Below are 13,704 nucleotides of genomic sequence, written 5' to 3'. Positions count from 1 at the left end.
TTCTTGGGATACCAAAACACCAGTCGGTCTCTAAATCTCTGCCCTCTCTCCGCTGGCTTCCGGTGGAAAAGCAGGTGAATTTCAAATCTCCCTGTATGGCCTTTAAGGCCCTTCATCTCCAGGGACTGGAATCTATTAGGCAGCTTTTTCAATGGTACACCCCAACCAGAACATTATCTCTGGCTAATCTGGTTGTACCAAAAGTTAGGAAAGCCACTTGGTGAGGCAGGAGGTTTGCAGTGGCTACTGCCAAACTTTGGAACTCAATGCCCCTCAAGCTAAAACATAACAACAACCTACTTACCTTTCGCAAGGCTCTCAAAACATGGTTAAGGGTTTTTTTCATGTCTGTTTTTACCGGCTCCCTTCACGCTTATGTTTTGTTTAACTATTGTCTTTACTCTCTAACTGCCAGAAGGTTCTAGCACCTAGACACCCACGGGTAGCAGAGCGTTTTATAAATTACAATTTAATTTCATTATATAATTAACACCTTCTCACGATTCCAGAGCTATGCATAGCGTACAAGATATATGCCTGGCGATTAATTTAACAAATATAAAGTTTTAATCCGCTTAAGCCCCATACAATAACTTTTATTCAGCACTGAATTGGTGTGGTTAAACTGTGCACGTACAAGCATTTAATAAAAAAAGATATATTTTAATAAACATAACAAACATGTATTTGTATATATTATAATTAGGGCTCACAGTTTTCCGTTGTTACTGATTTTTACAGATAAATACAGACAGAAAACTATTTATCTTCCTGCCGGTATTTATTTTTAAATACAGAAAAATACGGAAAATAGGCCCTATTTGAATGATTTTGTCTACTGTCAATTATGAGTGCCAGATCAGTAGGTGTACAGATTGAGAGGTAGGGGAGATGAAAAAAGAAAGTAGATTTCCTAATTAAGCTCAATTAAGTGAAGATCTACAGTTATTGTTGCTATTCAACAATGCACATGTTTTTAGATAGATAACGCTATCACACTGTGTACTGCTGAAACCTTTTGGATATTCAAATGAGAGTAAACATTTATCAGTTAAATAGATGTGGAAATTTACCCATCGTGGCTTCTTTTATACAGAAAATACAAAATAAATGTGGAAAAATACAGAAAAAAATAGCAAAAAATAAATATGGATAAATACAAACGGAAATGGCAAAAAAATAAATACCATAGAACCGGGAGCCCTAATTATAATACTCAGGTTGCAATTTGTACCCCAGGTTTGGAAGTTTGATTTCTCCTCAGTCCAAACTAGTGGGAACAACCTCGATTTTGACCAGCTGGTGCATAGAATCAAGAGGTCTCCAAATTCCTCCATTATGCCCGCCTGTTTGGGTCCATCTACTGGGGTCCCATGCACAAATGTGACGTATGTTTTTTCACATAAAACTCATGGTCGGTGAGTAAGGAAGCACCTTACATAAACAAATAAATATGAGAGTTAACACATCAATATACACCACCCAGCACCGTCTTTAGGGCTTTCACTTCCAATCTCATGCACTTGTGAGCTAAATGGTAAATGGCAGTTCGCAAGGCAGTAGAACATAGCACCACCTAGTGGCGTAAGAACATGGGACAATGGTGCGCAAGGCCTAATGATTTTGCGTCCTCAGATTCCAGGTAATGCTTAGGGCTCCCTGACTGCCCTCTGCAGCCAGGTTGAAGGGGAGAAGGGGTTTCCAAGCCTGAAACAATGAGGGAGCAGGGATACAACCTCTAAACTTACCAAAAGTAGTGCTTCCAGTTGGTTTATGTAGATCTCTTCACTGGCCAGGAATCCAGACAGGACAAGCTTTCTCATCACCAGACCCTTCTCAGAGTCATTTTCGCCCTAAGGGAAAAGAATGGAAGATTAATTGCGATTCAAGACATCATGCTGTTCTCTCAGGTTAAAAACACTCTGTTGATGCCCGTCAGGCACAATGTCTTCTACCCGATGAAGGACACGGCTGTGCCGTCAACTCTGCAGCTCACTAGAGCTATGCTTGGGTGCATAGATGCTTTACGATTTGGAAGTGCTGGGGATCCCTGAACATATCCCTAATCATTAAGCACTAATGGCATTCACGGAGTTTACCACAAAGAAAACCATTGGGTCTAGAAATATTACTTGCCTCGCTGATGAAGCAGCTACCAACCAGGAGCATTCCTTTCTTAGGACAGAGGCGCCTGTGACACCCGAGCGGGTTTCATTTGACCCAGTGCTCATGCTGTTTTTTTGGTCTCGCCTACGCACGCGCATGCTCTTCATAGGAGGACTTTTAGGCGTTGTTCTGCTCTTTTTCAAAGCACATACTCATGCTTGTGGCGACATCCACCTTGCGGGAGCGCGCAGGGGCGCGCCACAAGCACGAGTATGTGCTTCCAAAAAAAGCAAACAGCTGCTGCTTCGCGCTCTCGTGTGTTCAGAAGCATTCCCAGGGCGTCTCTTCTATTCTGTGCATTCCCCCCACCCCTCCCACTTGTTGTTGCATTTGTTTCGGGGCAGGAACACTGGTGCTGCTTCTTAGCGCGATCGCTTTCACTGCCGCGCTGCTTTCACTGCCGCGTGGCCAATGCCTGTTGATATTGAACACGTCGGTGCGGAAAGCAACCGCCTAAATTCATGTTGTTTCCATTGTTGGTCAGATATTCATTCTACATTAAAGCACTTTCTTGAATTGCCTTGTTTTCAGCACCACTTGTCTCTGCAAACCCAAGAGCAAGGACTTAGAAGTCATTTCCTTGATTTGTTATAAGCACACACTGCATGCAAATGATGTATTTCAGTAAGGCATCGGTTCAGACTTTGCCAGGTTAAAATATGTGGAAATTAAACCCTTTTCAAAACCGACCTGTTAACTGCTGCAGTGGACTCAGCGGCTAGACATCTAAAATGTGTTTTTTTACGAGTAGAGACCCTCCGGCATCTATCTAGGAGACTGTAGTGTTTTCCTTTCTCGTGGTTGCAGTTTACTCTTCTTGATAGCAGAAGTGAACAATCCTTTTGATCAAATTAAAGTGTTTCCAACCTAAGTGTTGCGATTCTTTATGATAACACTGCTTTCTACCACTTGCACACATTCTTAATATAGAAGTTCAAAGGCTTGGCAGTGTGTATTTATATTTTGTGGCACATATACCTAACTGCACTAGCAGCTTGTTTTTTAAACATACAGGGGCAGATTTACAAGCCCCTTGCGCCGCTTTTGCATCACTTTTAAAATGGGAAAAGTGGCGCAAAAGTGGCGCAAGAAGCTTTAAATCTGCCCCAGAAAGTTTACCTAGCTCCACCCAAAGTGGCAAGAACAGGGTGGCATGCGTGGTATTGTGCCTTACCCACAAGCAATGCTAGGATTTCCCTCCACGCAGCGCTTAGAAGCCCGTGCCGGCGCACACCATGCACAAGGACGTGCAGCTTCAGGCTGCGCTCCATGGACAAGTCAAAAAACAAAGTGGAACCACTGTAAAGGTTCATGCCGCCTACCATTCCCTCTAGAAAAACCATTCACAGTTCCGTTGCTTTATTCCGCATGTGCTGCTTAACAGTGGTGAAAATAGTGGATACTGTGTAAGCGGCACACAGCCGAAAGCTAAAAGCAAAAAGCTCTGCCGTTTTTTGTTAAGAATAAGGTTAGCCAATAGTGCCGCACGTATGGTAAAAAACAACATAGGGCGCGTGCGCCACGGAGTCTCTGGCCGTGTGTGAGCAGTTTGCTTTTCTTTACATGTGCATTTTATTGGCGTGAAAAGTAACAGTTTACATCAGACCACCCTTATATTAGAAGCTATTTGAAATGTGCAGACATGTAGTTGCTAAAAAAAACAAACAAAGGTGTGCGCGCCAAGAAGTCTGTGATAGTGGGAGCAGTTTGTGTTTTTGAAAATCTGCATTTTAATGGCGAGAAAACTAACAGTTTCCAACAGTCTACCTTTTTAAAGGAAGCTCTTTGAAGTGCACACGCATATACATACTAAAAGAAATAAGGATGCATGCTTCAAGAAGTCTGTGGCGTTGGAATTAGTTTGTACTGTTTGTTGTTGAGTTTGTAATAGTGTTACTGTGTACGTATTTGATTGGTAAAAATAATCAGAGTAGCACAGATAACAAGCATTGGCATAGCCAATAGGTCTCACCTTTGGGACCTTATAAGTATTTAGATATGCAGCACAATATCCTTGGTGCAACAACATCAACTGCTGCATGGCTAAACACTTAAAAGGTCCCAAATGCGAGACCTATTGGCTATTCCAATGCTTGTTAACCCTTACCTTCGGTCGCCCCATTAAAGGTTTTGTAGTGAACCCAGTAGTTAGCTTTAATCACACTTTTTTTTTATTTTGCTCTGGTGTCCTCACCACCCAGAGCTCTACAATTGGGCATTTAGCATTTACCTCCCTTAGTACAAAAACATCCCTGAGCTTCTCCCTCTCTGTGAGGGGGTTGTAGTCCATATTGTGACTAGGTATCACGATACAAGGAGGTTCCCAAATGATGAAGCATGCTACCCTTGGTGTGTGAGGGAAACCGTCCTAAGAAAGAAATTCTCCTGGTTGGTGGTCCTTTCATCAGCGGGGCTAGTAATCTTTCCAGAAGACCCAAGGGTTTACTTTGTGGTACGATTTAGGACGTAGAGGAGCCAACACTTGTGGGTCTTTAAATCTCCTCAAGCCCTCTTTTGTGAAACGATTGACTCAGTTCTGACAGTGAGCCTACAGCCCATCTCTGCCACTAGGAGGGCCAGCCACATGTCTCTCTTCTGTGGGAGAAACAGGGAGCAAGTTAAATGAACATCTTCTCTATTAAGTGATCTCACGTGCCTGAACTTCGCAGGACAGCCAGAAAAGTCTTGTATCCGGGGTCTGGAAGGAGCTGGCCGGACCACAGCATCAAGCCTGGAGCCTAGTTAAATCAGGTCAGGGAAATTGGGAGAAACTACTTTGTTTTATTTTTTATATAAACTCTACTTGTAACACTAAGACCATAAGTTGAATACAGTGATTGGCTTTTATATTCTTAATGGGACATTAGGTGGATCCCTGTACCTAGATCACCATATGAATTTAACACAGAGAGGACTTAGGAAGTCGGTATTGTATTGTACTAATGCACATCAAATGCAATGAAGAATGTGTTTTGTATATGTAAATCACTAGATGAAAATGCAAACAGTCATGTACAATGCCGCGGTCACACCTCACACAGGAACACCTGCCAAGGGACATATGCTTCTGCGGCCTCCTTTGTTCTTTGTCTGGACCTTGAACCCACAAAAGACACTGCATTGTGCAGCGGGTGCACACTTTTGCATACAGAAAGGTCACTGTACCCACAACGAAGCAGATTTTGCATCTTTCCAAGGGAAACAAGTCATGTAAATAAAATGGAATCACAGTTCTTACTGTGACAGCATCAGGGTATTAAATAAGTCTATGTGAATGTGCCCTCTCCTAGCACGTGCGAGCCAGCTAGCAGTGCATTGTGGAATAGCCAGTTTGGCCTGCAGCAAAGTCTGCGATCTGTGTGTGTGTATGTGTGTGGGGGGGGGGGGGAGGGACCTCGACAGGCGTGTGTGGAGAAGGACAGCGCTCTAGCAACTTATGCATGCTTTCTTGTAGCATGTGTGGTTTGCCCTCTAGTAGCAAGCATTAGTCTGTCCACTACCACTGTGTAAATGTGCCCCTCACCTCTCTATACATAGGTGTATGATTGACAGAACAAAGCCAACCCTTCAACTGCATGTTCTCCAAGAAGTGATCGATTGGGGAGTCATTTTGGCTCGGTTGGAACAAATAATTTGCCTAGGTCAGGCATTGGTTGCCCCTACTTCCTCATACCATGTGCACACTACAGGTATGCTATAGCCAAATTATTCCAATTCTCACCAACTGGTCAAAGCTGGCGTGATACCAAAACCTACAGCAGACGTAGATTCAACATAATGGACTCCCTCAAGTCACATCTCAGAACGCTGTGCAGGGATTTAGGCAAACGTGTCCACCATAACCCAGTCTCTATAGCTAATAGTTAGCAACTATTATTTTAGGATTGAGAAGTCATAATCTACAGGTTAGACCTGTGAAGGTTAACGCAATGTGACCTCCTGACAGAACTAGTTTAGGTTTTCCTTCTGATGTGGATATAATAGCGCGCATCCATGAACTCGTGGCACTTACACAATAATGCCATTCCTCCTTCATTTGGCAAAATTCTGGCCTGTAGCAAGTCAGAGAATGCAAGAAGCAGCCTTTTTGCATCATAGGAAAAGAGCGGCCACATACACCCCAATATCCTAACCAGAATGTCCTTAAGGGTCTATAAAGACAGTTATCATTGATCCAGAGAAAAACTCTAGGAGCCTGCTTGGAACTCCAAATAAACACATAGGTTAAGACCGGTAAGATTCCATGCTGCCTTTAAATGGAAAGCAATTCATTTGTTCCCTCAAAAGGCTAGAGCCTCACTAGTAGAAGCTAGAATTTAATTTACTTATAAAGCGCAACACTCATCCTGAGGGATATCACGGCGCTAAGATGGGGAGAGGAATTGGCCTAACGGCTAGGGCGCTTGACCTCGGACCTGGGGAACTGGGTTTGAGTCTCGGTAATGACGCTGAACATCCTGTGACTCTGGGCAAATCACTTAATCTCCCCGAGCCCAACAAAAAATGAATGTGTGTCCTCATGTAACGTAACTGTTGCTTTGTAAAGCGCTCTGATATCTGATTGGATTTGGGTCAAGTTTGCGCTATATAAAACTCTGCAAAAAGAAAAAAAGATAGCTAACCCATATTGAGAAGAAACTTGTCAAGGCACAAGCAGTTAAGTCCGGAAATGCCATGTTTTCAGTTTTTTCCTAAACCCCATATAGTCGTCAGTAAGACTAGGGCAAAAGGGAGTTTATTCCAATGAACGGCTGCCTGGTATGAAAAAGAGCGGCTTTCAGATCAGACTTTACGCGTCTGGTTTTAGCAACAGCGAGATTGCAGGACCTCAATGTCCGCAGAGTCAACTTTGTCCTGCAGGATTTTTGGGCCGAGCTTGTATAAGTCTTTATTCGCATAGCACAGTAATTTAAACTTAGCTCTTTGACGCATGAGCAGCCAATGTAGCGCCTTCAACCACTTTTATGCCGAGCTGTATTTGTTCTTATTGCAGACCAGTTTAGCTACTGCATTCTGGGTCACCTGTAGTCTGGAGAATAGGTAATCAGCCATACCGACATATGAAGCATTCCCATAGTCCAGTTTGTTAATTATCAAGGCCTGAACAATAGTTTGTTTCCAGTTGGCCGAGATCCATATAAAAAGTCTCCTTAGTAATTTTAGCATGGCAACACATTTGACAAACAGTGTTTTTACTTGATGTTGCATGGTTAGTGCATTGTCAACCAGAATTCCCAAATTGTTTACAACCCGTCTGGGTTCTGGTGCAGTGCCCAACGATTAAGGTCACCAAGATGCATCCCAAACTGGGTGTGCTTTTCCAAAGAAAAGTATTTCGGACTTCTCTGCATTCAGCTTCAAAACAGTGGTTTGTCATCCAGTTTGCGGTTTCTGAGAGACATTTTATCAAATTATCTCTAGTGTCCTCACATTGTTCGCCTGTAGCTATCAACAGTTGTGTGTCATCCGCATAAGAAGAAATATTAAAGCCCCATTTCCTCCCAATCATGGCCAATGGAGAAACATAAGCATTGAGGAGTGTTGGGGTCAATAATGTTCCCTACGGAACTCCACACGTGATTACTTTTGGGTTGGAATAAAAGGACCCTACCTGTACTCTCTGGGTTCTGTTTTTTAGAAAGGAGCGGAGCCATTGAAGGGTTTTAGAATGGAGTCCTTTTTGGTGTAGCGTTTGCATCAGGAGGTTGTGAGATTAGGTGTATCGAAACTCGCCGATCGGTCCAAAAGGATCAGGGCGGCAGCTTTACCCTGGTCCACCAATAGCCTAATATTATCCAACAATGCTAATAGTGTAGCCTCCGTGCTGTTCATAACCCTAAAACCTGTCTGTGAAGGATGCAGGAGATTGTTGGTCTCTAGGTAGTCAACAAGTTGTTTGTTAACCAGTTTCTCTAAGACCTTAGATGCGTATGGAAGTTGAGAAATTGGCTGAAAATTCGAGAGGTGAAAACATTCATACCTGCCTTTTTTGCCAATGGAAATACAATAGCTTGTTACCAAGCATCAAGAACCACAGCTGCTTCTAATGATTTGTTAAACATGTGTGTTAAGTGAGGGCATAGGACCGGGCATAGATGTAGTGTGGGTATGGATCTAACAAGGAGCCCGATTTTACCTCAGTCATTATCTTCGCTACTTGCTCTTCCGTAAGAGGAGCGAAGTTTCCTAAATGAGGACACTTCAGGGTAGGGTGTCAGAGTTTCCCAATTAGTTTAATATATGCTATATATTAAAATGGTTAGAATCCTTGGCATTTCAAATTCTGCAGTGGAAGGTCTTAGCTTATTGCCCTCGGATATGTCTTAAATACCAGGTCAGGAGCCACGTTTCAAAGATAATGTGCAACCTCCGTTAAATGGGAATAAAGCACATGGGCATTTTCTGCTCCTCCAGGCGTAAAAGATAATTTTTCAAAGTTACAGAACATACTAAATCATGTTTATTTTTAATGCAAACTTGAGACATTTCTGTTTTAACTTGTTACGTGGTCCATAAGTGTGAATAAGTCAATTTGGTGCCTAAAGGTGTGCACCCTGAATAGCAACCTCAATTTCGGTGGGATACAATATTGAGAAGGAAATAGAGGGAGAAAAAAAAGAAAAATAATCGACAGGTAAGTCTAGATCTTCTATACCTAACTTCATATATATATACCAAGGTCGTAAATGTATCTTAAAGGTACACAAATATGGAGATAGGGATAGTAAATCTATACTTCCCCATATGCACTTACTTTTTTATATTTTTCCCTCGATATTCTGTCCTCTAAATTCTAGTACCACTTTATTCTGGGTGTTGATATTCAGTACTAAAAGTATGCCTAAACACAACAATGGTTGCAGCTTGCACCATGTGAATTCCTTATCTAGCTATCCAAACAAGTCTACTGTCTAGCGTTGGAAATTAACGCAGTCTTGAAACATATCGCCACAATCCGAGATGATTCAATCACTCCATTCTTCTTATGGAAAATGACTTTTCTGGTAACCTCGTGACAGGGAGGTCAAGCCATACATAAAACTGTATATGAAACTTTAAGAATGTGGACACATCCAAGTATCTTAAAAGTGATAAAGACTTTCACTTGAACTACATTGTCCAATGGCCTTTCAGTCAGCACAGGTGCCTCCTTGGGCATGCAGCAAATCCACTGGTCTGAATTTACACTGCTCATAAATGCCATACAGTGTGATGCTTGAACTATTTAGATTTCCTAGGAACTAGCATAGGTACACGAGCTAGAGTCACCGAAAAACGTAAATAGCCACAGAAGCAGTGCCACCCCCCCCAACAAAAATACTGAGCAATCACAAGATTTAAAAAGTTTCTGAAATTGACTTAGTCACAGAACCTAGAGCCATCACGAACCTACAAAGCTGGCAGTAGTATGGAAGCGCACAGCCAATGGGGCAGCAAACTTCGAAGGACTCAGAACTACAGTGGAAAATCAAACCTCTGGAACCAACAAAACACTCCCAACAGACCCAAGAACTGGTACCACAATCCCTTTACAGGTTTTGATCCAGTTTATACCCAGTGTCACTACATGGGGAACTACCAAGGGTGTACAGAATAACAGAAGATTTTACATACAAACAGAAGCTGAAAGCACCACAGAATGGATTTACAGCACCTTGACTTACTTGCATGGCCACTGCAACCAGTCCCATCATGGACTCCTAGAGCCAGAGCCTGATGCTACCAAAGTCTGTTTGATAAGATCTAGTGCACCACAGCATTACAGATGGACACACCAATAACCCACAGAGTAGCTGCCACCATGGGACTTTGTAGGGATGCTATGAAGTGAGGCAAGCTGCATGGCCAACATTCCATCCTGCCTCACCCCGTTCCTTTATCAGGCTTGGAAAGGAGCCAAGTAGCTGTACTACTCTGTATCGCCTGTGCGCCTACGATTGTTTGTCTAGCAAGGGCAGGGCATGGCAAAACAGCCAGACGTCTTAGTGAATGAGCAAAACACTTGAGGTGAGGTTACTTCACCACGCCATCCTCTGTGCTGTGCAACACGATTCCTCTGAGCCAGCACTCACCTGAACAAGCTAACAATGTATCAGAGTCAAGGGGGCCTAGAGGAGATGGAAAAGGATAAGTGAGAGATGCAGAGTCATTCTGTGTCTGCCTGGGGGTGACTCTCGAGTTTCATCTTGAAGACCCTCACAAAACACTTCTGCTTTTTAAACAAATTTTCCTTTGAGAAAAATGTTGTAACAATTGCTCGTTCATGATTAAGTCCCAAAATAATAAACTACCAAAAATCTCACAAAATCACAGTGACTACTCAATCAAAACACCGTCAGACTGCTGTTTTTCTCTTTCGTTTTTAAAGTCAAGTTATTCTTCAGGAGTAGGACACCATTTTAAACCTGGGTTAGGTAAATGATCTTTGTAGTCTTCAATGTATATTCAGATTCTGTGCATCAATAAATCATTTAGGCCTCCTTGTTGCACACACGCACTCTGAGGGAGCAAGTTCCCTGACCCATTTATGGCGTTAACATTATGAAACAAACTATCTCATGGCCTTGTGTACAATCCAACTCTACCATCCCGCTGGGCCTAGAACAGCTAATGTTGCTAAAACTACAGAATCAGGATTAGCTTTAAGCCAGATGTCAGTTCAGGACAGAGTTTAAAGATCCTGCATGGCGGTGTATGATGAGGGAGACGCCCTATTGATTCAGCGAGGTCATGAGGAGCAGGGCCTCTTGGCACAGAGCCCAGGACACCACACTGCCCTGCTTGTTGCAATCACACATGGTGGCGGTGTTGTCTGTGAGTACCTGAAAAAGACACCCCTTAAAAGACAGCAGGAAGGCTTTCAACTTCAAGCAAATGGCCCGCAACTCCAATAGGTTGCTATGGAGACAGGTCTCCACTGGAGATCAGAGTCCTCTGATCTCTGCATCTCCCGGGTGCCCGCCCCCAACCCAGCGGTGACCCATCTGTTATCACCATCAGCTCTGAGTGAAGTAGGGAGAGGGGTCTAACACAGGTATAATAGTGGTTGATCAGCCACCACTATAGGTCGATCATTTCCAGTCTCCTACAAAACCTAGATGAAATCCGACATATAGCCTTGGTGGTTGGACACTGAGACTTCCGTGGGATCTGAAGAGCCAGCATATGCCAACTTGCATTTTTGACAAGCATGATGCGAGAGGCCAGGCAGCCATGAAGCCTCAGAGCCATACCCACTGAGACCAAGGTCACATGTTTAAACATTGGGATCATAGGACTAGTTGTTCCGGAGGGAAGGCTGGAAAGTCCACAATATAAACGATAGCTCCAATGAAAGGGAGCTACTGTGAAGAAGTCCAGTGTGACTTCGGCACGTTGATCATGAACCCCAGAAATGTAAGTAGATTTGTCAATGTCTGAAGGCAGTCCACGACTGACTGTAGCGAGTCTGCATTCAATAGCCAGTTGTCAATGTAGGTAAAACTGGTATCCCTAACCTCCAAAGGTGCACTGCGACCATCACCTTTATGATTACCCGAGAGATACTGGTGAGGTTGAAAGAGAGCATGGCAAACTGAAAGTAATCGTGGCCCACCTAGAACAACAGGTAGGGTCTTTGGGCATGAAGGATGGGGATATGGAAATGGGCATTATGAGAAATCCAATGCCAATATCCAGTCACCTGGACAGATAGAACCTGGGTTATGTTAATACATTTCTAAAGCGCACAAATACCCGTGAGTGTCTTGGCGATGATTGGTTTAGAAGATTAGCAAGGAAGAGGGAGGGCTAATGTTAAAGAGCCAAGTTTTGCGCAGCTTCCTAAAAGACAAAAAGGTGGGAGCAGTTCAGATGCTTATAGGCAGACCGTTCCAAAGTGCGGAGCTTCTGAAGAGAAACAGCTGCCCCTCCATTGGAGTCTCTTAAAACTTGGGCAGAAGATCGTCATGGTGTTTTTAGATCATAAGTCTCTGCTAGGTACGTACCAGGTTAGAGACTGTTTGACATGACAAGGACCAGTGTCCTGCAGAGCCTTATTGGTAAGGCCCAACACCTTAAATTTAATTACTTACTGAAAGCCAGTGGAGTCCCTTGATGGAGGCAGAAACTGGTTGGAACTTGGGAAGATCAAGAATAAGTCTCGCCGCCACGTTATGCACACTAACTTTTTCAAGTATTGTTTTTGAAGCTTGACATAAAGTCCATTAAAATAATCCAGTTTGGTGAGAATTAGTAATTAAATTACTGTTTTTCTTGAGTTAAGTGGAATAAACGGAAGGATCTTTCCGATAATTCTCAAGATATTAAAAGTAGAAGACATAACTGAGCTGATATGTATATTAAAACTCAACTTATCTATAAGTATTCCTACATTTTTCGCTTTTTGTACCGGAATGGGTAGTGTTCCTACCTCGGTGGCCAACAAGGTGGACTCCAGAAATGTGGTCTATTACCGAAGAGTATGACCTCTGTTTTATCACAGTTCAGTTTAAGGCAATGTTTGCCCATCCAATTGCTAACATCTCTCATACAGTCATGAAACTGGTAAATAATGACATCTACATTGTTAGAGGCGGACACAACAATCTGTGTGTCGTCAGCATAAGAGGTGGGGGAGAAGCCAAAGGATCTGATCAGGGAGGCCAGTTCGGTGACATACATTTTGAAGAGCAATGGGCTCAGTGAACATCCCTGAGGGACCCCACAAGGAAGAGAAAAGGACCTAGATGAGATTTTCCCCTGCATGACGGAGTCATCTCTGCCCGTTAAAAAAGACTGAAGCAAGGCAAGAGATTTGTTGGTAATGGCAAGTTTTTTAAGACTATCATTAAGAGTGGCATGATCAACCGCGTTGAAGGCTGCCGACAGATTGAGAAGAAAGAGCTGCAGAGCCTCCGCGGTCCAGGATGGTTCTTAGCTCATATATGGTCTTTATCAGTGCCGTCTCTGTGCTATGTTTGGTCCTAAAGTTGAATTGTGTGGGGTCCAGTAAGTGATTTACCTGAATGAACTGTGTCAGTTGTGTATTTATTAATGTTCCTACTATTTTTGCTGGAAATGGTAACCAGGAAATTGGATAATAATTTGCTGGATTATTTGGGTCTAGATTAGTCTTTTTAAGGAGTGGCAGGATAGAGGCCTTTATCCACATATCGGGAAAGGTACCAGTACTAAACATTCCATTGAAGATGTTGGTTAGATATGAGGCAATAGGAACAGGGATCTGTTTAAGTATGGAGGGAGGGCAGGGGTCGTAGGGTGACCCTGATTTGGTGGAATTAATCAAGTTGAGGACTTGTGATACCGTGGTAAGCGAGAATTGACTGAATGTAGGTAGGGAGCTGCTAACACTAACACGAAGATTGGAGTAATTAGTATAAGATTGAGCTATGGGGGAACGAACACTAAAACCCACAGGTCTGAAAGAAGTGAATTGATTATATATTTGTCCAACTTTATCACAAAAGTAAGAGGCTATTTTTTCACAGAAAGATTGACTATTCTCAGAGTGAGCATCTTAAATTTGCCCTTCCACAG

The 13,704-nt window shown here is 43.0% G+C and overlaps 1 protein-coding gene across 3 annotated transcripts in view; it reads right to left on the bottom strand.

Moving 5' to 3' along the window:
- ABR (ABR activator of RhoGEF and GTPase) overlaps positions 1-13,704 on the bottom strand; it is a 1,177,460-nt gene that overhangs the window by 512,205 nt on the left and 651,551 nt on the right. For all 3 annotated transcript variants that reach the window (XM_085649250.1, XM_085649252.1, XM_085649251.1), the window contains exon 3: positions 1,749-1,853. In XM_085649250.1, coding sequence (XP_085505376.1) covers positions 1,749-1,853 — 105 coding nt within the window. The remainder of the gene's footprint in view (positions 1-1,748; positions 1,854-13,704) is intronic.

The sequence above is a fragment of the Triturus cristatus genome, chromosome 3_2 (genome assembly GCF_964204655.1).
Source record: "Triturus cristatus chromosome 3_2, aTriCri1.1, whole genome shotgun sequence".
NCBI lineage: Eukaryota > Metazoa > Chordata > Amphibia > Caudata > Salamandridae > Triturus > Triturus cristatus.
Note: the sequence above shows the minus strand (reverse complement) of the source record. Positions and strands in the feature narration are given on the sequence as shown.